Source organism: Clupea harengus, chromosome 7 (genome assembly GCF_900700415.2).
Source record: "Clupea harengus chromosome 7, Ch_v2.0.2, whole genome shotgun sequence".
In the NCBI taxonomy this organism is placed as follows: Eukaryota; Metazoa; Chordata; class Actinopteri; order Clupeiformes; family Clupeidae; genus Clupea; species Clupea harengus.
The window spans coordinates 14557159-14582613 of NC_045158.1; the positions used below are offsets into that span (position 1 = coordinate 14557159).

The 25455-nt window shown below is 40.3% G+C and overlaps 2 protein-coding genes across 9 annotated transcripts in view; one reads left to right on the forward strand and one right to left on the reverse strand.

Annotated features, from left to right (window-relative positions):
* Positions 1–192: 192 nt before the first annotated feature.
* On the forward strand, positions 193–18021 carry gc (GC vitamin D binding protein). Its single transcript, XM_012828545.3, has 12 exons — positions 193–339; positions 700–769; positions 1672–1804; positions 2703–2917; positions 4318–4450; positions 5087–5175; positions 5507–5633; positions 6566–6765; positions 9308–9440; positions 15157–15251; positions 16881–16998; positions 17771–18021. The coding sequence occupies exons 1-12, from the start codon at positions 282–284 to the stop codon at positions 17810–17812; spliced, it is 1413 nt and encodes a 470-aa protein (XP_012683999.1). The 5' UTR covers positions 193–281; the 3' UTR covers positions 17813–18021.
* Positions 18022–20625: 2604 nt separating this feature from the next.
* slc4a4a (solute carrier family 4 member 4a) overlaps positions 20626–25455 on the reverse strand; it is a 60621-nt gene continuing 55791 nt past the window's right edge. For 5 of the 8 annotated variants that reach the window (XM_031570626.2, XM_042708267.1, XM_031570625.2 and 2 more), the window contains 2 exons: positions 24093–24172; positions 20626–22794 (listed from right to left, as the gene is read on the reverse strand). In XM_031570626.2, the coding sequence (XP_031426486.1) occupies positions 22689–22794; positions 24093–24172 (186 nt within the window). In that variant the 3' untranslated portion in view covers positions 20626–22688. Of the gene's footprint in view, positions 22795–24092; positions 24173–25062; positions 25151–25455 lie in introns of all 8 variants that reach the window. The other 3 variants (XM_031570629.2, XM_031570624.2, XM_031570628.2) reach the window with 1 other exon arrangement.

Below are 25455 nucleotides of genomic sequence, written 5' to 3' on the forward strand. Positions count from 1 at the left end.
CATGCCAAACATATACTGTACATGGACATCATTTCAAATGCACATACAAAATGGGATTAGGCCTATTAGTTTGTCATCTAAGAATGACACCAATGTCCCAGACTTTCACATGTTCACAGAGTGATTCATCACTTCATAGGAGGTTTTAGGTAAACACTTGCAACATCATCTGCTTGTTTTTGTCTGAGGTTAATCTTTGACATGATGCTGTCCCCTGTCAGTCTGAAATCCCACTGCCGTGACTGGATCAAGCGGAGAATTACTGTGGTCCAAACTCTGAGATGAAAATCCTGTGTTGTATTTTAATATCCATCTCCATAGTCTGGGCAGATGACAATGGTATGACACTTTTTCAAATGACATTTCATATCTTAACTTTGTAACTCTGTAAAACTTTGTTCATGCGCTGACTCCGAACATGTATGTCTGCTGATCCTTTCTGATTTCTGGAACTATTCAGCTTTCACTTTTGGCATATTTGATTTTTAGTGGTATGACAAAAAGGTATTATACATGAATGCATACATACACCCTGCTCTGGCATACAGAATAGAAGAGCCTGTCAGGGCTGGCAGTTGGAAAGAATCTGCCTTATCAAGAGAAGTCAAATTCAAAAAGTTGACTGTGCTGTGCGTTATGGTTTTACATTTCCAACAAAAGGTTTGAAGGAACTGTTCGTTATGTGTGTTCTCTTTACAGGTTTGAGATATGAAAAGGAAAAAGTTTGTGAACAACTTCATGGCATGGGACAACAGAAATTTAAAGGGCTGTATGTATATTGATCAGAATTGATCTATTCTTTTGGTTTGTGTTCTTCTTGTTTTCTTGCTAAATGCCTCTGGAAGTGGATCCACCAGAGAACTACATATGTTGTTCTGACATTCACAGTTTGCAATATTAGACAATTTACTATGAAATCAATATGTTAGATTAACGTGCATGTAATGGACATGCCAAACTCAACTTGCTTGAAAAACAGTTATATTTATATTGCATGATATAGAAATCAGTATTCTGGAACTATGGACAATCAGTCAGATTTTTGCTTTCTCTCTCCATCTATGCATTTGTGTACTTTCTAGGAAATGCGTGGGTATTTGGTAACAAAAAAAATACGGAATGAGTAATTTCTCCAGTTTTTCTTTCTATGTCCATGTTGTGCTGTAGTCTATTTGGACACAAACACATGCAGTGTTGCAACAGAGAGACAACATATACAACATATACAACATATAACATTAACTGGTCATTCAGATTCTATGAATCAGTTTTTTATATCAGATTTATATTTTTATATTTTTATAAAAAAGAACTATATGTTCTATTCCATTATCAAAGGCCAGCTCACTGACCCGTCCCTTAGTGTGAGGAGCTAGACAAACATTGCTTCAGAGAGAAATTGTTTTTCCAATAGTTTTGCCCTCCACAATCACAGCTTCAGTTTAGTATTTCATGACTGGATGGAATCCCAGAGCACGCGCCAAACATAAACTTAATTTGCCTCAAGACGCAGTGTTCCAGAACTTAGTCGAGTTTCCTAATCACTCACAGAACCTCTAATAAAGAAATGCTTTGACTGCAATATCTATTTTGAAGACCTTTGAAGAATATTTATTTATTTGTTTGTTTATCTGTTGGCTTGCTTACATGTTTATTTTCCCGGCTAACTAGTTTCATAGCCCTGTACAGCCAGAAGTTCCCCAACAGCACGCTAGCGGAGGTCACATGCCTGGCCGACGAGATGCTGAAGCTGGGGGAGAGGTGCTGTGTGGAGGGGGCCAGTGCAGACTGTTACGACAAAGGGGTGAGTGCCACCACAGGCCACATCTGGCACTCACAGTCTGGCACATCTGTTGGTCTACAGGTGGTTGGTCGTAGAGCACATAGCGTCCTGTCAAAACAGGCCGCTTCGAGATATTCCACAGTAGCCAATTGCTACTTAACATTACGGCAAATTGTAGATGATTAAAGTTAGTTTAGGAATATGGGTCATAATATCAGCTTGTACATAGTAGCTACTTCAACTACAAGGGTTAAGTCACTGTTATCGCCCCTCAAGATGGGGTTGGGTTGACTACCTACCTAAATCACATTATGTATGGTAGTTGTTCAGCATAATTGTATAACGCGATAAATGCAGACTATGGCAATCACACAAACATGAGTTTGTCATTATTAATATAAGTCAATTAACAATGCCTATTCATTCATTACAAATTGTATTTTCTAAATGTCAAGGCTGCAATTTAGTGCACTCAATTTAGACCATTTTTATTGCTTTCAAACAGCATGAACATTGGCATTTTACTGTGTGGACCTTGACTTTTAGGAGAGAATACGCTTAATTGTTTTTCCAGGTCTTTTCAACTTTAGTATGGGAAACTGTATTTATCACATAAACATTGAGTGTACAGCTATGTTTTACTTGAAGCAGTACATAGTTTGACGCAACTCTCATTCTTGTTGTTGTAAACAAATTGCAACAGAGGAATAGCAATTCCACCAGAACAGGGTCAACGGGAATTTTTTTTAGCGTTATGCATCGGAGCCTCTGCCTCATTGATGCCACTGACTGCTCTCTCACTGTTTTCAACCAAAAGGGAAGAATCTCTTCACCGAAGGGCTTAAAAGGATTTGAAACAGTTGGTTATGCTTTGATTGATTTTAGCCAGATAATGACTTTTTTTCCCCCCTGTGGCCAGGCCACAGAAATCTCGGACAAATCTTGCCAGGCCGACTCACCGTTTCCCAAACACCCAGGCATCTCCAAGTGCTGTGCCAAGAAAGACGTGCATGAGAGGAAGATGTGCCTGGCCACTCTGCACTACTCGGCTGAGGAGCTGCCCTCCCTGTTGGATCCCACCAATGAGGAGATGTGCGAGCAGTACACACAGGATCCGACGGGCTACTCTTTCGGGTGAGCAGCCTGTGATACATTCTGTTGGTTGAGTGGAGCCTGTGAAGGACTCTCATGGAAACTCTGACCAGCCTCAGCTGTACACACACATTTAATTTCATTTCATATTGAACACTGGTGATAATAACCTCTCCCCCATGCCGCTTATATCAAACCCATCTGACGGCCATGGACATAAATCAATATTTGACAAACCTGTCATCATATCAGGGAAAACTTCTTCTAATGATGCTCTGAGCTTAGTGTCTACATCTCTGTCTGAATGAATGAGAACATTATTACACAAGATTAAATGATCCCATCCCTGATATTTCTGCCAAACATAACATGGCAAATGAATGCACTCAAATGTGGAGCACTTGTAGCTGTTGTATTATGCTTTATATATATGTGGAGGAGAAGGTGTATCTGATATAAAGACAGTTTTTGTCATTAATCCCCATTCACCTAATAACAGACTACAAAACTGAAGTGGTGCTCATTCAATACATGGGCTCAAATCACAATTAATAAGTCTCCATGTAACTGCCCAGACTGATGTGGTAATTCCTGAAAGTAGAATGGCCATTTCTATTACCTCCATTCACCTCTACACCTCCACCTGGACTTGTCTATTGTGAAGAATATGATACCTACCACTAATTTCGCCTGACATAATCCTGTGAAACCTTACTTACACATACACATGCTAATGCTTAAAAATGTATTACTCATTTAATAAAAACCCATATCATTATGCTGCTCTGCTTAGTGAACAATAGGATTAACTTACTCAGTGTGATGTATCCTGAAAAAGACAGGTGTCAGATCTTTATTGCCCAATAAAATTACATTATTTTGTGCTTTGGAAAATGGTTTGCAGAGATGGCATAAATATACCTGGAGAACAATGGCAGTAATATGATCAAGCAGAGGCAAAAGGATGAATATGCCTCAATGCAAGGCAAGAGAATACACTTACAAAACAAATTTTCTTTTTGCAGAATAGCCGGTTCGTAACATCTTTGTTCGGGTTTCCTTTGTGTGTCCTAGTTCCAGGAAATTAATTCTAATTAATTCAGTCCACTAGCGAAGCTAAGGTCTGCAGATATTGTAGCCTGCATACACCCTCTTCCCCTTTGTTAGAGGCGTCCTCTTAAGGGGATCCACATCCATATTCATGTCAAAACCCTTAAGACTGTTATATGGACATCGTCTTATACATAGATAAGACCACACAGGTTTACAGTGAGATTGACTGGGATTGTAGAGATTGTAGTGGGATTGTAACACTCATTTAGTTTCTAAACTCACATTTAATGGCTCCCTTCTCTCAGAGGGGGTCCTCAGAGCCATGCTTATTGTGAGTGACCTCCAGCATTGTGCTCGTGTCACCATCCTTCTGTTTTTTTCTCTGCCAGCTACGTGTACGAGTTGTCTCGCAGACACCGCAGCGTGCCCACTGGGCTCGTGCTGAATGCTACGGGTAGCCAGCTGAGGATGCTGGCGAAATGCTGCAAGCCTTCCCCCTCCACTGAATGCTTTTTCACTGAGGTACGGCTCAAAGAAGCAGTCCCGTTTTCTTTTTTTTAAGTCGTGTCTTCCTCAGCCAGCACTGTCTTGAGATGGAATTCCAGGGAAAGCTGCACAGGTGTCTTAATTGGCAAATGTGACTGGAGGGAATCCATTGTGTCATCTGTGGATAAACTAAAATCCTGAGCTTTCTGAAGCTTAAAGTTTCTACACAGAAATTATCTCAGAAAATATTTTCATGAGCTGTTGAGAGCACCTTATATGTTTTAGCTACATTAGAAGAATTAATTAGACTCAGATTTCTTATGCCAACCATTTCCCTAAATGGGGGAAAAACCTTTTTTAAACATTGGGTGTTTTCAATCTACACGCCGAATAAACCTGACCTGTTTTTAAATTTTGCTTGTCTCACATGCCTGCCAATGCAACTCTGACCAGATCTTGCACAAGCATCAAACTGTACGCTCTCTGTATGCTCTCTGTACAATTGTATATAATATTATTTAAAACAACAAAACAAACTTAACTAACTATGATCTATCTCCCTGTGTGATAATGTCTTATAAGTGGGGTCATGGCCTTATAGGTAGACAACCAATAGACAACAATAATCATGTAATGGTCTTCAAACAGAGAATTTGTTCCTCAATTTCACAGAGATTTCAAGAAAGACAGTTCAACATCTTTCTGAGATTCACTTCAAATGTCTGCCACAACAACATCAACCTGAAGTCATACAAGACTGGGTAAATATGCATCGCTAAATCAGTCCTTTTTTTGGTTTAAAGCTGATGGCTTTCATGCCATTAAAGTCCTGTTGACAGATATGTCTAGAATGAGCAAGGTGAAAGGAACATCAAGAATGCTTCAGATTGAAATATTAACTGTAATGGTTACTTTCATGAAAGATGGCATTTGTAATAAGGCAGGGAGCGTTGAGAAATGTTTTCTTCCATAATAACATGTCAGTTATGTCTGATCATTAAAATACTGTTGACAGTTCACCACCCCCTTTACACTGAGGTGCGCTGAACTTGATTGCCAACCAGTGACAAATGTGAAATTTGCATTGAACAGATTGACAGCGTATTTTGGATCCCTTCTAAAGATCCCATTTGAAAAAGCCCAGTCCATGGCAAAAGACTTCCAAGATGGACTTTCAAAATGTTGTTTACAACCAAACCAGGAATGCATTGTTCAGGAGGTAAGAAGTGAGCTCTGCAATACAGAAGCAGTTACTTTATGTTTTGTGAATACTAACAGTAATTTAGTCAAACAAAAGCCAAGATATGTAACAAGAGAGAGATGCCACGCAGTGAAAAGTGGACCTCTGCTATGTCAGTACCCTGGAGTGTGGAAGCAGAACAGTGCTGGAGGACGGAGGGTCATGAGGACACTGCTGGGATCTGAGAGTGGGCAGCCTTAGAATGAGCAAACACTAGAGCTGAGCAAAATCAAAGAGACCGATTCTTCAGGCAATGAGACAAACGAGAACGAATCACTGCAGACTCATGTGTATGCAGCATGTGCTGCTGGGCTGATTGTCGGGGGCGACAGTGGTACAGGAGGTAGAGAAGTCGTTTAGTAATCAGAAGGTTGCTAGTTCGATTCCCTGTCGAAGCGTCCTTGAGCAAGACACTGAACCCCTAATTGCTCCTGATGTGCAGTGTGCCATCAGTGTAAATGTAAAATGTGTATACATTGTAAGTCACACATATGTAAGTCGCTTTGGATAAAAGCGTCTGCTAAATGACTAAATGTAAAATGTAAATGTAAAACCAAGTTCGTTATACTGTGCAACTGGCAGTACAGTGTGTTTGAGCTTGTTGCGTAATAAGGCAAATGTTTGTCTCCGGACAGATCACTCAGTCAATTATTAATAGAATTAGAGTGTAATAGTTTTTTTTAGAGAAGCATTTTTCTAAACTAGTTAACTCCTAGTTTTGAGATTAAAGGAATATGTGTCATTCTATAATTTCTTATCTTATATCCAAGGCCAAATCACTAATCTCCTCTATACGGCGCATGAAGGCATTTTCTTTACCCATGTTTGCACAGCCTAGCGTTTCTCAGTCCCACGGGAGAACAGCATTTGTTTGAGTGAGAAAACCGAGAATGTTAATGTTGGTTTTGCAGTTCACTGGATTCCAGAAGGTCCTCTGCAACGAATCATCGCTGGCCATTATGTCGGAGGAGTTTCAGAAATGTTGCGGCAAGGCACCTCTGGACACATTGATGTGTGTGGACAACCTGAAGAGACAGCCTCAGACGCTCCCAAATATCCAGCCCCTCTCACCTTCCCTCTGCGAGCCAGCCAGCCAGCAAGAAATTCAGAGGTAGCGAATGTGCCCCCTGGAATAAATTAAAGTGCTATCTTCTAAGCACTGGCATTTCACATGCTGAGATGCTCATTATTGAATGATGAAATATGCACAGCAGAGCTCGAAAGTATTGAGAGTACAGAGGGAGCTATGGTAATTGCAAACAACCCAAGGGTGAAATTTGCTGTGGCTTGAAGCTCTGATTTCAAAGAACCATTATTTGATTTAAGACAGCAATTTTCATCTTTGGCAATTGTGTCTGTAGTAAGTACTTTGAACCATACTTGAGGTAATAATGTCAGATGACCCGGAGCAAGTGTAAACACAGAGCATTGTTAATGTCTCCTCAAGCTTCATGACTTTATCTAAGCTCATGTTGAGATGGAAATTTGTGCTCGTAGCCATGAACTGTTTTGACTGATGTAACTCAATGAAACTCAACATAGCATAGTCACACAGTTACACTCATATTTGCGCCCCCCCCTCCTCTCAGAAAGGTTAGAAGGGCTTAAATGCATACTACTGATGAAAACATACACACTCATTATCATACTCATTACATATATATATATATATATATATATATGTGTAATGAGTATGATAATGAGTATGAGTATATAATTTATATATGTAATGAGTATGATAATGAGTGTGTATGTTTTCATCAGTAGTATATATAATATTAATTTATATGCACACACACTGTGCTAAGGTGTTAATTGTTGAATTTTAAATATTTAATGCATTTAAAGAAATTAACACAATGAATGCAGCAGCCTGGGTTTTGTCATTATTTCTGTGAGTGCCTGGGGGCATCCAAAGTAATCCTGACCCAGAGCTTACTTGAATCCACAAGCTTACAAGTTTGTTGAGCACTTCAACTTATAACTAACCTGACGGGCTTCACACCACATTTTAACTCCCGACCAGCTGACCTCGTCACTGGCTCCCTCCAAAGTATCTCCCGCCCCAAAAGGCTGTCTCTTCTTCTCTACTTCTCCTCATCATCTCAATCCCCAAAATAAAAGTTCCTTCACACTGAGCAGGTTATACGAATAACAAATATGCCTTTCAGGCTGACAGTGATGGTTTTATTAGAAATCTGTAGTTCACAGGAGATAATCTGTTTTCAGAGTTAAAAAGATGCTTTTAAACAGTAGTATTTCAGTTGAAATATACTTCCTTTGTGTTGATTCTACATTAATTCCACCATTTTACATTTAAATATTCATGACTACAAGCTTCGGTCTTAAAAAGAAAAAGAATTATCATGATTAATCACAGCAAATAGTTTTTTAATCGTTTGACAGCACTAACATATACGTGTGTGTGTGTGTGTGTGTGTGTGTGTGTGTGTGTGTGTGTGTGTGTGTGTGTGTGTGTGTGTGTGTGCGTGCGTGCGTAGACTGTATGTGTGTATCACTCTTGATAGGAATGAATAGCCCAGTGTGTTTTGTGTGAACAACGTATTTGTGCAGTATAATATTATTTATACATTTTGTCTGCGTCTTTCACTTGATATTGGTGAGAGTTTTCTATGTATTTGCATGTACGTGTGTGTGATTATGTATGACGTGATTGTGTATGTATTGAAGAAAGTCAATGGGCTGAATAATTTGGTGGGGAAGGTTGGAAATGTTTGCCTGGGGAGGATGTGTCCTGGGGGCATAGAGGGCTCCGGTATATATGGCCTATGTTTTATATATAGAGATGGTAATTAGATTTCAGTATGGATAGACTGCTTAACTGAGATAAAAATGGACACTTTTCCAAAGCCATTCAACTCTTTGCTGTGGTGTGGTTCAGCGTAAATGCCTGTTGTCTCACTTAAGGGTTCACTTAAGCAATATGACACGAGTGAGAGTGGGGTTATGCGAAGATATCCCCACTAATGGAACACCTCCTGTCCAATCAGAAATAAATACTTTCAACCTGTTGTATAAATAGTGAATAAACAGCCAGGGAACTAGGCTGAAAGGCTAAATATACCATTATATACTGTAACATTAGAGCCTCTGTAAAGAGCATCTGAGACAGAATCAGTTCTTTGAACAGGGCTGCAAGCTGACTCAAGATCTCCATCTACTGGAGGGCAACTATGCTGAGTAGGAATCGGTAGTGTTAATGTTAGCCTCTAGTCACTCTGATACAGTGGTTCTATGTTTGTTTGTCTTTGACCATGTTTTGGGCGATTGCAACTCCACCTGAAGTCTCTTGTGTTCACAGTGGAATCCTGAAAGCACTTATTTGAAGCCAACTGTCCAAAGTTGATTGTCTGTAAAGGAACTTGCAAAGACCAACTTTTCAGCCAAGTGTAATTCAGCCAAGAACAGGGTGACCCCCCCCCCCTCCCCCCACTGTATTACATACATAGTACATGATTTGATTAAGTTATTCATGTGAGTTGCATTATAGAATGTTATCAGATCGTTATTGGTAAGATATTATGCAAAAGGTGAATGTACTGCTCTTCTGTCCAGTGCACTGATGTTTGAAATGTTTTGAGAATTCATTCATAATTTATATAATTGATCTCTCTTTGATTGATTTCTTTCAGATATTTGTTCCAGATTGGAGCCAGGCAACTTTTGACCTCTGTACCAGTCATCGCAACAGCTTTGGGCCATGTGAAAGACAAAGTGATGGCCTGCTGCTCAGACACAAATATCCAAACCTGTATGAACCAAAAGGTAGCTAAATCTCCATTCAACTTACATTCTATTCTATACATTAGAAGACCAGAACCGTAATATACGGTGATATTGATCATTGATTGATAATGACAGTACAGCTTACTGCTGCCAGCTGCATAGCATATTAGAAAGGTAATAACTGGATCATAACTAGGGTAGATGCATTTGTGGTAAACCTGTTTGTGGTTCAGAGTATGGATGAGTCTCGAGATTTATTTATTTTTAATCCTGACAAATAGCTTTGACAACACTTTTACATATTTTCTCCAAATACCAGATGTAGTTTTACCTCTGAAAAGTCAGACTAATAATTCATTTGAAAAAACATTTAGTGGGTTATGACCAACAACATTTCTTTGAGTGACAACCTACCAGAGAAACATGTTACTTGAAACTGGTACCCTGCCTAATACTATTATTTGGGTCCTAGAAAATATTTATTATAAATGGTGGGAATTCAGTGTTGGATGAAATCCAATTCAATTCACTTAAATTGTATTTATATAGGTCCAAAACAATACAATTGTCTCTTGCCAAAGTACAGTCTAACCCACATGTGACTGATAAAGCGAAAAGATGTATTTAAATGCATCTCTTCACTGACAAACAGCCCTGCATTACCGTTACCCGTATATTAATTCAATTGGCTCTGTAAAGGTCAATTTCAAAGAGAGCAGAAAAAAAGACAGCCCATACTTTCTACCAGAGTGGTCATTAGCCCAGCTCAAGCTTTCATCCCCACTCCCTCCGGTGTCTTCATTCTGAACATGCGCGCACACACACACACACACACACACACACACACACACACACACACACACCCCCCCCCCCCCCCCCCCCCCCCCACACACACACACACACACACACACACACACACACTTTCTATCTAATCACCTGAGCCCTGACACTATCAGATGTCTGTCATCTCCCCGCAGTAAAGAAAAATGTATGCACTCTCTTCATTATGGTGTCTCCCAATTAACACGAGACGCTTTCTTCCAGCGAGGCATGTGGCGGCAGAGAGGGATTTTAACAGGGATCCCTCTGGAGCGAGGCCAGGCCCAGGGGCTGAGTGCGTCATTAAGATTCACACCAGCCAGGCCGCCCACTTCCCCGACTCGCTTATTAACGGTAACACGCGTGTACCCACAGCTACTCGTTTGGGAGTGATGTGGCGAGGGGCATGGGGGGGGGGGGAGCTCTACAGCTTTCTATTCACCATCTGTTCCCTACTCCCTGATGGTGACAGTGCTAAATTAAATCTATAGGGTCTTTAAGAGTGTTCTTCTGAGTACCGAGTTGCGTCCTGTGTTTCTGGGAAGAAAAGAAAAAAAAAAAAAGTAGAAGAGTAGAAGGGTAGAAAACAGGCTGCGTTGTAATTGGGACCAGGTAAGCACATGTGTGTGTGTGTGTGTGTGTGTGTGTGTGTGTGTCAGTGTTAATTTCGTTGACGAAAACTATGACGAAAAATATTCGTTAACGACCTTTTTCCCGTGACTAAGACGAGACTAAGACGTGACGAAAACGGATCTTTATAAATAAAAACTATGACTAAATCTATTTTAACTTTCGTTGACGAGACGAGACGAGACGAAAATGTTGGTGGTTGACTAAGTCACAATTGTTTTTTTTTTCTAAACTTGTATGCACATAATTGGTTGAATGTTGCCCGGTCCTGTATCTATCCCTCCTCCACTCCCTGAGATGGCCAGACATGCAAGTGACGCCCTATGGCTTAACGTTATGATGGCTGAAGTTCAAGCACTCGGTACTGGAAGACTAATAAGAATAGATATCTGGACAGTCTTAAATTATAACTTGACAGAAAATAAAACACAATGCACCGCAATAACCGGAGAGAAACCGTGTGGCTTCAAAATAGATGGGAAGAACACAACAAGAGGCACCTGAAAGCGCACAAAACAACCCTGTCATTTATGCCAAGGTAAATTAGCTAGTAACTGTCAATGATAATTAGCTAATGTTAACTAGTTATTCGAATATATTAGCCAACATTAAGTTAACTTCAAAGGGGCAGTCGAGTGTATAGGTTGTGTCAGCTTGGATAACTAGCGAGTCATTTTCGATTGAAACCTCCCGTTTGGCTTGGCAAATGAGTTCCAAAACTTTTAGCTAGCTAACGTTGGCTAACTATGAGGTAGCATAGCTAAGTTATACTAGCTATCGATAACTAGCTAGTAAACACATTGCAGAATGGACTATAGGACAGGCCACGCATGACATTAATCAAGAAAAAATAAATGAATATGTGATTGGTTTACATATCCTTGTCTATTTATGCAATTGTTATTAGCACTACTTTCAACTCTCAAACTATCCGTCTAGCTAAATACTGTATGTTGGTTATCAGATTGCACAGCAATTCATATGGAGGATATGTGGTTGATTTAACTAAGGCCAGGTAGGCATAGTAGTTGTATATTCTCTTATATTTTAATGATAATACTGTTAATTAAGTATTGCCTTAAAATTATAATTTACATTGAATTCATTGGAATTCAGCTGTAGGCATAGGAGATCTGTATCTTAGAGACTAATTGCATCCACAGTTTACGTACTGCAAGCTTGACTATTATGCAGTTGTAGACACAACACAAGGGGTCCCCGGGCCTGAGAAGGGATGGAAAGGAGTTTAATGTGACTATAAGATGGACTTAATGTTTAGTTTAATGTGACTAAAACTAGACTAAAATGTAATGAGACTTCGTCGACTAAAACTAGACTAAAATGTTCTGAGTTTTCATCGACGAAAACTAGACTAAAACTAAGCAGGATAAAAATGACTAAAAGTGACTAAAACTAATATGCATTTTCGTCTAAAGACTAAGACTAAGACTAAATCTAAAATAGCTGCCAAAATTAACACTGGTGTGTGTGTGTGTGTCTGTCTGTGTGTGTGTGTGTGTGTGTACATGGAAGGGAGCTGAGCCTAGAGTTTGTCTCTAAGGGCCATTAATGTTCTTTCAATTTCAGTAATAGCATTCTATCCTGCCCAGCAAAGAGAAAGATGCCCGTTCATATGCCGCCACTTTAGCAAGTAGATTATGCCAGTCTGTGATTGATGGTGCGTAAGATGACTTACCGAACAGATTCCTACCCAACTTAATAGCTGTCTGAACCAATTTACGACAGATAGAAAGAATTATGTCTTTCAAGGTGGACGGGTCCCCTAACATTGACTACGGTCTGTGGCTACAGTGTCAACCACCTGATTGAAGACCCCTCCTAGGATAATAGGGTACTTGGTAGGTCCATTTTAGATGTCTCCTAATTTGCATTCTAACCTACCAGAAAAGCATGATTGTATAGATTAGGGGCATGTATGTTAGCAAGTATCATAGGGTGGTCTTGGATTTCGGTCTCAATGATAACATTATCATTAATGGAACTTCTATTGCTTATATGTTACTGTACATGTTTGTGAACTACATTTACATTTACATTTAGTCATTTAGCAGACGCTTTTGTCCAAAGCGACGTACAAGGGAGAGAATATTCAAGCTACGAGCAATGAATTAATTAATTACGAGCAATGAACTAGAATTGCTACACCTCTTACTTGTGCTTGAGCGCACGGAGTGAAATACTTGCCCCACCTAGTCCCTGCGCAATGTCTTATTCTTTAGTTGTGAGAGGTGTGTCTCCCTTATTTTGATACACCTGATATTCTAAGAGTAGTTTTGTTTTTTGATACGATACGTGAAGTTCTCTGAATCAAATTCCCCACAAAAGCAACAAGATCTGAGATCAAGGAAGCACCTCATGGCTAGTTCACCGCATAAAGCTGTAGCATTGCTTATCAAACAGACTTTGGAGGCTGAGAGAGAAACTCGCTGTAGTGAGAGGCATGCTAACGGGGGCTTAAGAGAAAAAGCTGTCTCCCCTCATCACCTGTATTTCAGAAAATGGACTGAGGAGCGCCTTCAACGGAATAAGAACCCTTTTTAATCATAGGGGAATTGATATCTTTTTTGATTTACCCAGCTACCTAGTGTGAAAATAAACCATTCAACTCTGCTTAGACTTCACCGATCCACATGTAACTTGGCATGATTGTAGCCCCACATGGCTGATACAGAATGTAAGGTTTGTGTCCCTGGGTGTACATTTCCCTTTATGCTAGCATTCCTTGAAGTGGGGTAGGCTCAAAGCACTTTTTGGGCAATAGCTTGACAAACGATTCATCAAAGATTATGAAATTATTATGGCAAGTTGGTTTGTAGGAGGCACATGACCCTAACACATTACGATTTATTTGTGGAGTAGTGCCAACTTGTGAATAATGTTCAATGCAAAAAGCTGGCGCTTCTCCAGCTAATATCTTGTGATGTAAAGGTTAAGTAAAAAGAAATGACATGGTGATAGCAGGAGCTCTCAGTCTAGGCAGCCATCCACCAGTAAGCATCATGTGACCCCATGGGGCATAAGAGTTGTCTTGATGTGATACAGAAGGAATAAAAATCAGCATCAAGTCAGTTCTCCACCATCTCCCACTGCTATCTTCCTTCCTACTGCTCCCTCATGTTCACTGCTAGCTTTGCACCAGGCAATCCAATGTGTTACACTGACTACTGTAAAGCTGAGAGTGGCTACCACTACAGAGTGGCATCGCACCAACTGGTTATCCATAATTAGTTATCCATAATGACAACCAATCTATGTTGGTGGCCTTGGAAGCCAGCTTTTTGGTTCCATCTTTTCTCCAGAACTGAAGTCTGAACATCCTCATAGTTTGCCGCTTGAGGGTATTTTGCCTGTGGAAGATGCTCTTTTCTGCATAACAAACTCTCCAGTGTGCACCAGTAGGCCACACTCTTCTGGGCCATCTGATGTTTTAATGAATACAGACATCAATTACATTTCAAACACTGACTATAATTGCAGCGTATGCTTGAGGCAGTGTACTCTCTTGTCTCCACATCAACTGTCTATTGGCCTGTAATATTCCCAGTCATGCTGTCAGTTTCCAGAGATGCCAGAAACCACAGTGGGTTGCCTGGCAATTTCCATAATGAGCCTACTCTTATATTTTAATTGGTTGAGGTTTTTTTTATGCTGGCCATGGCATTCGGTTTTGCCAGCCTTGGTAACTAAAGCAGACTTAAGGCAAGCGTTGGGCTGTGCTCCATATAAAACCACACAACAATGTCGAGCAAATAGCGATTATGGATTGTATCTTCAGAAATGGCCTGGCAGAAACAGTCCTTGCAGACATCATTGCAGGCCATTACCTTCAGAGTGGCAGCACTTTCATCTCAGGGAGCCTCCGCACTACATCAATCTTTGTCTGGGAGACGAACACATAGGCTGTTGCCCTAGGAAAAAAAAAACAGACACAATAATGTGTTATGTCTGTCTCCATGTTCACACAATGAGTCAGAGGTAACGTCCTTTCCCTCAGATATATCCCTTTAAAGCTGACCCACCTCCATATCCAAGTGTAGATAAACCAGCAGCTTGCTATCTTTAAGTTCCTTCCACAAGGTAGAGCCAGTGTTCCGTCATCAATACAGGAAAAGCAAACCTGTGAAATGGTTTCAGTACATCTCACACCTGTGGGAATGCATAATAATGTGGTTAGTATTTATTTGACTGTTTTTGTGACAAGATCAGTTCATTTGTCTTGTGATGTTCTTATCCGTGTTGTCTTTCTTTCTTTCTTTCTGCCTGTCTCTGTCTGATTGCGCTTTAGGATGAAGATGTGAAGAAAGTCATAAAACTCTTATCCAAGACTGATGAAATATGTTCACAGTACTTCAGACTTGACTTCCTCGCCTTCAAAGTCTTGTAAGTCGCCCACATCACACTACCACTCTGCAGGCCAATAATTCATTAGATTTAGCCCTACGATAAGAGCCCAACAAAAACAGTCGATGAATTTCACAAGTTTAATTAATTTTACTTTAGACCAGCAGGAATTTCACCTACCCGTATTACTGTGATAACAAACAAGATGAGCCAGAGTACCCCAGAGAAAACGTTCACCACCAGACCACGAATTAGCAGCTACTCTGCAGGACAATAATTAATTAGATTTAGCCCTACGATAAGAGCCCAACAAAAACAGTCGATGAATTTCACAAGTTTAATTAATTTGACTTTAGACCAGCAGGAATTTCACCTACCCGTATTACTGTGATAACAAACAAGATGAGCCAGAGTACCCCAGAGAAAACGTTCACCACCAGACCACGAATTAGCAGCTACTCTGCAGGCCAATAATTAATTAGATTTAGCCCTACGATAAGAGCCCAACAAAAACACCACCACCACCAGACCACGAATTAGCAGCTACTCGTTAATATTCATGACCCTGTTGGAAAAAGGGGGGTGTTAAGCACCCACACTGCTGTAGAGAGGACAGAGGGAGAGTGCAGGTCAGTAGAGTACTAGGGCCCCATCAGAGGCAGAGGGCCAGTGGAGTACTAGGGCCCCATCAGAGGCAGAGGGCCACTTTTGGGCAGCTCTGGTCAAAAAGTGTTACTTATTTATTTTTATAGATTATTTCTATTTAATAACTTTTACAAAGGTCTCAGACCTCAATTATCTTGTCAGGGCTGTGGCTTGTTCACAATCATCCTTAGGAAAAGCTGCCTAGCACTCTAAAATTAAAAATGAATTGATGCCAACTAAGCAGGAGAAGGCTTTGATAAGACAGCAACATTGTCAGGTTGCCGTTTCCTCAGTTCGTAATGTAATTAAGAAATGTCAGGAACAGTGGAGGTAAAATTGAAATTCTGGAAGCCTACATCACACCATCCATCACAAAGCTGAAGATGAGAAGAGGATGGCTTCTACAACAGGATAATGATCCTTATCACACTTCAAATCTACAATGGACCAACTCAAGAAGTGCAAGCTTAAGGTTTTGCCATGGCCCTCACAGTCTTCTAACCTGAACATCATCGACAGTCTGTGGAGAGACCTCAATAGAGCAGTACAAGATGGCCCAAATCTCACAGAACTAGAAGCCCTTGCAAGGAAGATTGAGTGAAGATTCTCCAAACATGAATGGAAAGCCTCTTAGCTGTGATACTTAGCTGTTTACAAGCTGTGATACTTGCCAAAGGGGATGTTATTTAGTACTGACCATGCAGGGTGACCAAACTTTTACTTCGGGCCCTTTTCCTTTTTAGTTATCTTGAAACTGTAAAAGACGGAATTAGGTCATCTTTTACTTGCTTAGCTATTCACAGTACCAGGGGTGCCCAAACTTTTGCATGCCACTGTATAGCATCTGAGAACAAACCGGTGTGTGTGTGTGTGTGTGTGTGTGTGTGTGCACGTATGTGTGTACAGTATGTTCTTGCATGGTATATATGCAATGGTGTGAATGTGTCTCTGTCTATCTTTCTCCCTCTCACTCACTCTCTCTCTCTTTTCCCTCCCACCCCTCCCCCTCTGTCTGTGGTGCAGAGTGGAGCAGCAGGTCCAGGCTGACGGAGAACAGGCGCCGGCCAAAGCGGAGGCCCTGGTGGAGCTGGGCTCTGTCTGCTGTTTCCAGCAGTCCCCAGCACTGCGCTGCCAGACGCTGGTGAGCATCCTGAAGACTACACTTCCCTACTTCCCCATCTGACCCCCTAGACTCACAGCACTACAGAAAACATGTTAAACACTGAGCAAGTGCTTGATGGGGCTTGAAAGATAAGCGCCGTCAGTGACTCTTGCCAGGAGAGTAAAAAAAGAAGTAAGACTGAAAATCTGCTGAATGTCAAAACACTTTACGAAATCATATTTCTGGGCCGTATTTCAAGGTGATCAAAGTAAGTGTGATGTTAACCAGCGGAAAAACTGTTAATTCATGTTTCATCACCTGAAAGTGGCATGTGTGTGTGTGTGCGCGCGTGCGCTACGTGTCTGCTGAACATGATGAAATAATTTCATGCCTCATGGTTTGTGTGTTAATCAGTTTGTTGGAGTATTGCAGAGCGAAATTGCTTGCATACAACCTGGAGGAAACAGACCAGGATAACACACATGCATAGACACTGCAGAGGGGGAACATGTGGAGCCCTCTTACTCTATAGTGCATTCTGTCTGTAGCATGTACCACATGTGGAGCCCTCTTACTCTACAGTGCATTCTGTCTGTAGCATGTAGCACCTGTATGGGGAGGCACAGCACAGCACAGCCCTGTCTGCACATTATTGTAAGCTCAATTAGAAATGGCAACAGATGGTTGTTTAGAACACCATATGATGCCAGATGGTGTCAGTGCCTTTCTACAGCTCTGCAACTAATGGCTCCCCTTCCCTCTCTCTTTCTCTCCGTCTTTCTCTCTTTTTCTCCTTCCCACTCTCTGGCAGATGGAAAAACTCATTTCATATGAGAAAGAAGGAGCCGTTTGAACAGTGGTCATCACTCCAGGGTGCTGCTGAGGATCCAGAAGGCAATGAGGACTCTTATGCTCTCAGGACATGGTTATCAAGGGCGGAAACTATCGATGTTTAATTTCCCAGGTATTAGACCAGATAATTGCCAAGTGCACTATTTCTATTATGTCTGTGGTGCCATGTTAATAAAACGCATCAGACTACAAGGATCTCTGGAGAATCAAGTGAAAATGATGTCTCTATTATTACCTGCAGTACATAATGTAGTGTGTCATTGATATTCATAGACTATTGTTACTATCAGAAAATGACGTCTATCCTTTTTGCACACACAATAGCCATCTGATCTCCTGAAGTAAAATTACGCTTTTAGCTAATATATTCTTCTGTGTTATGACACCTTTGCTTTTAAGAATTAATTAAATATTCTACAATGGGGTGACTCTACGTGAAGTGCATTTGTTCCCTCTAGTGGTAGGTTTTGTACTTACATTTTCTACAGGTCTTTCAGCACTGAGAAGAGCACAGCAGGCATTCTGTTGATTTGTTTTCATTTAAGCCTAGCTGAGGAGATGTTCATTTGAACAGTCAGTGCTCCATTCTGAATACATGGCCAAGTGTGCTCTTGAGTAAGTGTGTGTGTGTGTGTTTGTGTGTATGTCTATTTGTGTTGAGGGTTAAGATGTGTTTTCTATCTGGCCTGTGGAAGAGACAGATTAAACATGGAGTACATGAAGTACTTGGATAAACTCTTCATCTTAGTATACCCATGATGCAGGTCATCTGTGGGCTAAAGCAGCATACTGACTCGGCCAGTAGGTCAATACATCTGCCGATTCATCCGGACAACACCATAAAGGTAGCTTAACTGAAATCAGACCACGCTTCCATACTTATCAGTGAATGTGGGGTGGTTCAGCCTGACTACCACACAGAGTGGGTAAAAATGAAGCAGTCGATGGCGAAAATGAAGCGCGTGACATACTGAGTATGGGTTCTTCAGACCAATAGAAATGAACAAGCATTGGCTAACCATGAACCAGTCTGTGTAATACTATATAAGACTACAAAACAAAAGACGTCCCAAATGACAGCATGAGCAAGAAAAGTTGTGTTCAAGACGTGTTCTGAAAGAAATAAAGGTAGAAGAGACTCCAATATTCCCAGGGTGGGAGAATGGCTTTAACAGATCCCAGGAACAACATCCAAACTCTTTGTCCTAAAAAGTGCCGTCCAAGGCACCGCTCAGATGCTGCATTTAACAAAGACAGTCACCTTCACAAAAACTTCTAATAAGGGGGGAAGGAAGGGGGTAATTTATGTATAAACATAAAATGCCTAGATGTATACATTGTAATTAAATGATGGGTTCTGTTCTGTACCTTTGCATGTGTGAAAGACAAATTGAATAGACAAAATTGATAGTGAGAGGAGGCTGGCTGGCTGTGTGTAACAAGTGAACACAAGATGGCGCTGTTGTTGTAATCCATAATCTAGGGTGTTTTGTCTCTTACATGAAAACCCTCTGACCACTTCAGCTCTTCATGTACAGCAGCCACAACATTCGTCAACATACAGATTTGTACCAGGTGGATTGCGTAGTCAAAAACAATAGTTTTTGTAGTCAACAACACCTTACTGGACAATAGACAAACAGCAGAAGGTTGCAGACCCTTGGAAATGACCCACTCAAAGAAAATAAAAATTACAAACTGAAAACAGTGGCAACTTGAATGCAAACAACCCCATTCATATCAATTAGCACTACAAATCACCAAATTAAATCAATCCAAGGTTACATGTTCTCCTGAATCATGATTAGCAGTATAAATCCTAGTAGTTGTGTTGCTGTAACAGACTGGCAACTAATCAGTCAACTAATCAACTCAAGTCAACTAATATCTCCACTATAATGAAACATCTACCATTTCATTATTAATGTATATATAGTATGCTATATGAGTGTCATTATCAATGTATATATATATATATATACGTATAGTATGCTATGAGTTTCATTATCAATGTATATACGTATAGTATGCTATATGAGTTTCATTATCAATGTATATATATATACAGTACGTATAGTATGCTATATGAGTTTCATTATCAATGTATATATATACGTATAGTATGCTATATGAGTTTCATTATCAATGTATATACAGTATATACGTATAGTATGCTATATGAGGGCATAAAGCCTGCTCTATACGAATGACATACAATCTCTCTGGATCTCTTCCTCTCTCCTCTATGTGTTTATGTTTATGCATATTTGAGGATACATTCCTCAATTCTATGCCAAGCCAATTATGGCAGATCAGATGAGATTGCTGCACAAAGTATAGGAGTCATCAGATAAATAAAACATGTAGTGTTGTGTAGTGTAATGCAATATAAAGTAGTACAAAATCAATAAAGTGATTCGCCTTCAGAGAATATCTGGAGCTCCATATTTAGAGTAGATACAGCATGGAAGTCTCAGACCCATTTGTTAGGTCAGTGTTATGCATACCATGGACATCTGTGTCACAGTATGCACACACACACACACACACACACACACAACCCACCTAACCACCCACCCAAACACACACATTCACTCTCCCTGTTTCTCCCCCACTCTCTCCTTCACACAGGCACATACGCTGTCTTTATCCCACTCTCTGTCACACACACACAGACACACACACACACACACACACACACACACACAGACACACACACACACAGACACACACACACACAAATACACATTACCACCTACATACATACCGGTACACACTCACATAATACTGCAATCATTTGAGAGGGCAATAGAGTAGACATTGAATAAATTCAGTTTATTTTTAATATTCATTTCATTTGAAAAATATAAATTCTAGAATAATCACCACTGTGTGTTTGTTCTAAAAAGATCACAAAATTTGATTACAAATGTATCAGTTTTTAGACACACTAAAATTAATACTGCCATGGTTAAATACGCTATAATTTATTTGCCATGCATTAACGCTGTAGATATTTTGATTAAATCAGCTATCCCCATGAATATACCCCAAATATAAGTTAAAAATTCATTCATATACTTACAAGGTTAAGAGAAGTTGATTTTGAAAAAAAAATACATCAGCTATTATAACAACATTTGTACAGATCTACGGATTTTTGAACAGAAAAAGAGATCAAGAAAAAAAATGAAGCACATGAAAAAAAGTAATGAAAAAAAGACATTTGCAGGAACAATACGGATGTATAGGACAAGATAAAACAAGGCTCAATAACTTCAGGACATCTGCCTTAACACATGCACATCTCTTCACAGTGCCTTGTTTCCCGCTTAAAACTTGCTCTTGTGGCTAATATCAAACTTTTTTTGTTTCCTTTTTGTAACAAAAAGGGGATGTTCTTTGCAAGTGCACAATTCCAGTTTTTTTATTCTATGCTCATGAAACAACACCTTAACAGCAAGTAAAAAAAAAGAAACCTGAAAAAAGAAATCTACACCATTGTTTTCTTTTTTTTTTTCTACGGGTCTCCGTCTCATCCTGTTAATGCACAATGTTGTGAGTCGTTTGAGTTTGAGCCACAAAAACAACTCAGTTTCAACTGATCTGGTGTTCTTGTAGTTCATTTACATTTAAGCCACTTAGGTACATCATTTTCTGTGCATACAAGCAGTTCTAGTTCTGAGTAAACATGGCATAGTTCACTTTATCCTCTACACAAGTCAAGAGCGCCTACGGCCTACAGCATGTTTGCAGTAATCAAGAGACACGAATGGGAAAGTCACTTTTGTGCAAAATGGATCACATTTAAATGACAAATTCCCGCAGCCAAATCTTTTGAATATATATATATATATATATATATATATATATATATATATATATATTCCCTTAGAATCACATGTTTACACCAAAGAAATGTCAGGACCTTTCCTTGTTTAGGGACAATCACGAGTTACAATATATTCCATTTGTGAGGCATTGGTAAGAGCTATAAAACCAGCAGCAATGCCATTTACACATCATTTAAATGTTATTAATAACAGAGTTAAATCATATTGCTATCTCTGTTACACGTATGTGTTAATCACTCAGTCAGATGTCCTCCGCTGTTCTAGAAGTGCTCTACAGTATACAGAAAGAATATTAACACCATTTTTATCCCATGCTTTTGTAAATATCAAAAGGAAAAACAAAATCAATATTTATAATTAATTATTTTCTTTACAGAATGCCTGCCACCTAAAATAAGAGGTAGAACTACAATATATATATATATTTATAGATATTATTTTTCCTGCTACAGGAAAAGAAAGACACAGTTACAGTAGTTCCTTATATAAAAACGAGGGTAGAGGAATTGAAAAAAAAGGAATTGGATTGGAGTCAAGATGAAAAACAGTATAAAAAGCTAAAGTATTGGACAGTGAGCATTATGGACGGTCAGCATTGAAGGGACTCGAGAGGAGATCTCTCATAGACAGCAGAAAATAACTGGATTTGCATAGTAGTTAGAAGTAGGTGGTAAGTGGAAGACAAATACTCTCTCTCTCTCTCTCTCTCTCACTGACGACATTGCAGAGTGACCACATCATGCCGGTGGCCAGAAGCCACCTCCAGGAAGATGTACAGCCTTTATCTTGTCCAATCAGAAAAGACGTCCTTCTTTCCTCTCTCTATTTCGGGACTTACGCAATGACAGACACACGCAAATCATAATTCTTTCAGTTTTTCATTCCGAGTTTATTTGTTGTTGTTGTTGTTGTTGTTGTTTTCATTGAAAACTAACAGGATGGGGTTTGGTCCACTGGTGTGAATGTTCAAAGGTTGGGTGATTGGCAGGGGGTGTCTCTTCGACGGCATGAGGGGGCGAGGGGCTAAAGGGACGTCTCCGAACCCCTTCTTTTCCAGAAGATGTCGTCGTCGTCATCCGGGTGCATGTCTATTCTAATCTGAGGCACGTTTAATGGAAGTCTTTCAGGACTGTGGAGCAGACAGATATGAGTCAGAGAAGCTTGTCAGAAGACAACAGCACTGTGTAAATGAGCTCTACGATCCCTTACAGGTTATTCAGTGAAACTAAATGCGCCGTGTAAATACAAGTTTCTTGGATGCAAGGAAACAGATTGAGGCTGTTTATTTTCTACCAAAATGTCCTTTTATGGGAACTCTTGTATGATATACTATACAATTTCTGCAGCGAAAGAGAGTACTCTTAATTTCAGAGAGTATGGTCCATCGATAAGAGTGATGCTAGTTAGTAACCACTTAGTTAGAGACAAAGACAGTTTAAAAAAATAATTCAACACAGATTCTATAGAAGACTACCAAGACTTCTTGTAACATGCCAGAACAGGAAAAATAGCATCTAAAAGAACTCAAGGAAGAGACCATGGCCTTCCATCCAACCACTACACAGGTGCTGACTCAGAGTAGTCAACACTTTGATGGATACTTTGGTCTCTGTCTGTGCTATGATGCCGCCTCGAGGTAAGATTAAAAGTGTGTGGTGACCACAATGTCAGGGGACAGGAAACTGGCCCGATGAAAAGGTGTTTCAAACCATTATAAGATATCTGGAGAACCTTTTGATCTAAGCTTTTCTATTCACTCACTGCATCTTCACTGGCATCACTCAAATGATCTTGACTGTTGGCGTCTGTCAAGATATCAATCTCAATTCTCTATCTGTCTTAGCTAGGTGGTGAAACGCTTCCCTCTGTGTTTGCTGTGTGGGAATGTCTGCCATAATTAAGAGCAGCAGTCTGTACTGGAGCCTCTCCAGACTCCGTCTCTGTGTCTGCCTGCCTGCCTGCCCTCTGCCTTATAAGACAGGCCTGAGGCGTGGGCCTCCTCACACTGAAGACATTCACCTCCCAGCGTGACCAGTCATGCAGGAGGATATACCCATCAGTACTGTTCACACACACACACACACACACACACACACACACACACACACACACACACACACACACACACACACACACACACACACACACACACACACACACACACACACACACACACAAACACACACGAAGACACACTATGGGCATGCTTGGATGCACATTCTCTCTCTGCACACAAACAATACTTTCTTGTGCACACAAATGTGTACATTCATACATGCGTGCACATGACACAAACATGCTCACACACACACACACACACACACACACACACACACACACACACACACACACACACACACACACACACACACACACACACACACACACACACACCACAACAAACTAATATCTCTGGGCTGGCAATACCTTGACATTGAGTTGGCCTGGTAGTAGTATTTCCTCTCAACAGGAGGTGTGCCGATCAAGGAATTTAGGGGACTTTTCTCCTGTGGAAAAGAAGCAGACATATTACCTCAGATTATCCCACACATGACTAAGTGTCCAGTCCCACACTCACAGCACCTTTTGTCAATGAAGCAAAGGCTAGGGCAGCATCCCACACAAAGATCAGCTTCAGCAACATGCTCATTGGCACATCAAAAGACAACCTCATCACATCTAACACCATAACACCTCTTATTAAGCATTTCTATTCTCTTTTGTTCACATATGAAGGTAGTAATGTCACAAAAAGTGAAATGGTTGTGATTTTATTTGCATTAATGATTATTTAGAATTTCTTTAACAAACACATGATCTTTCAGTGTTGATCTGTGTTAGTGTGAAGTATGTTTGATAACAAATGCAGGTCTGTTTTCATTTGCTAACAGCCATTTAATGCTTCTTAATACATAACACATGCATGTTACTGCAAAAGACAGAAGCATTAAAAATAATCCATAACAGTCTGGAACACAGACACAGACAAAGTCCATAAAGGCAAAGAAGATGTTAAATGTTTGTCTTGGAAATGGAAGTAGAGAGAAAAAAAAAAGTTAAGAGTTAGGGGATGTGGAAACCAGCCAAGCAAGATAAGAGTGGATGCCAAAAATAAAGACAGTTAGGAAGAGGAAAAATGAATTAAAGAATGTGCTCCATCTCTCCATCATCCACCCATCAAAATGACTTGAGAAGGAGAGAGAGAGAGAGGGAGAAAGAGAGGTTAGTTCGTGCCATGCAGAGTGAACGGAACCGGAGGAAGAACAGAACAGAGCCGAGCAGACAGACAGAGGTGCAGTCCAAAGTCCCCAGAAGCCACGGCGCCTGACCCCGGAACACAACACAGTCACCCAGGGGCCCACTGGGAGCAGTCCCGGTCCCGGTCCAGTCTACTCACTGTCTTTATCACCTAAGAAGGGCTCCTGCTCCATCATATCCATGGGGATTTTAATGCTGGGGACTTTCTCATTGAAGGGGTAGTCAGACTGCACGAGAGGGAAACACGGTCACATGATTCATTGCCATCGCTTGAATGATTACATGAAAGATAATGTATAATAAATAACGTGTATAAAATGTATGTGAAATTAGGATCGGCATTAGCTACAGCGCACTGTAGCCAATGTGAGACTGAAAGGTCATTAAATCAATACAGCCTGCTGTTTGGAACTATAGATAACTGTTACGTACCAGGGGAAACTTTTAGTAGTTTTTTAGAGGGGTTAATGTGACTCCTGATTCAGTGTGACAGTTATGCTGGGTAATGCTGATCACAGCTCTCTCTCAGTCA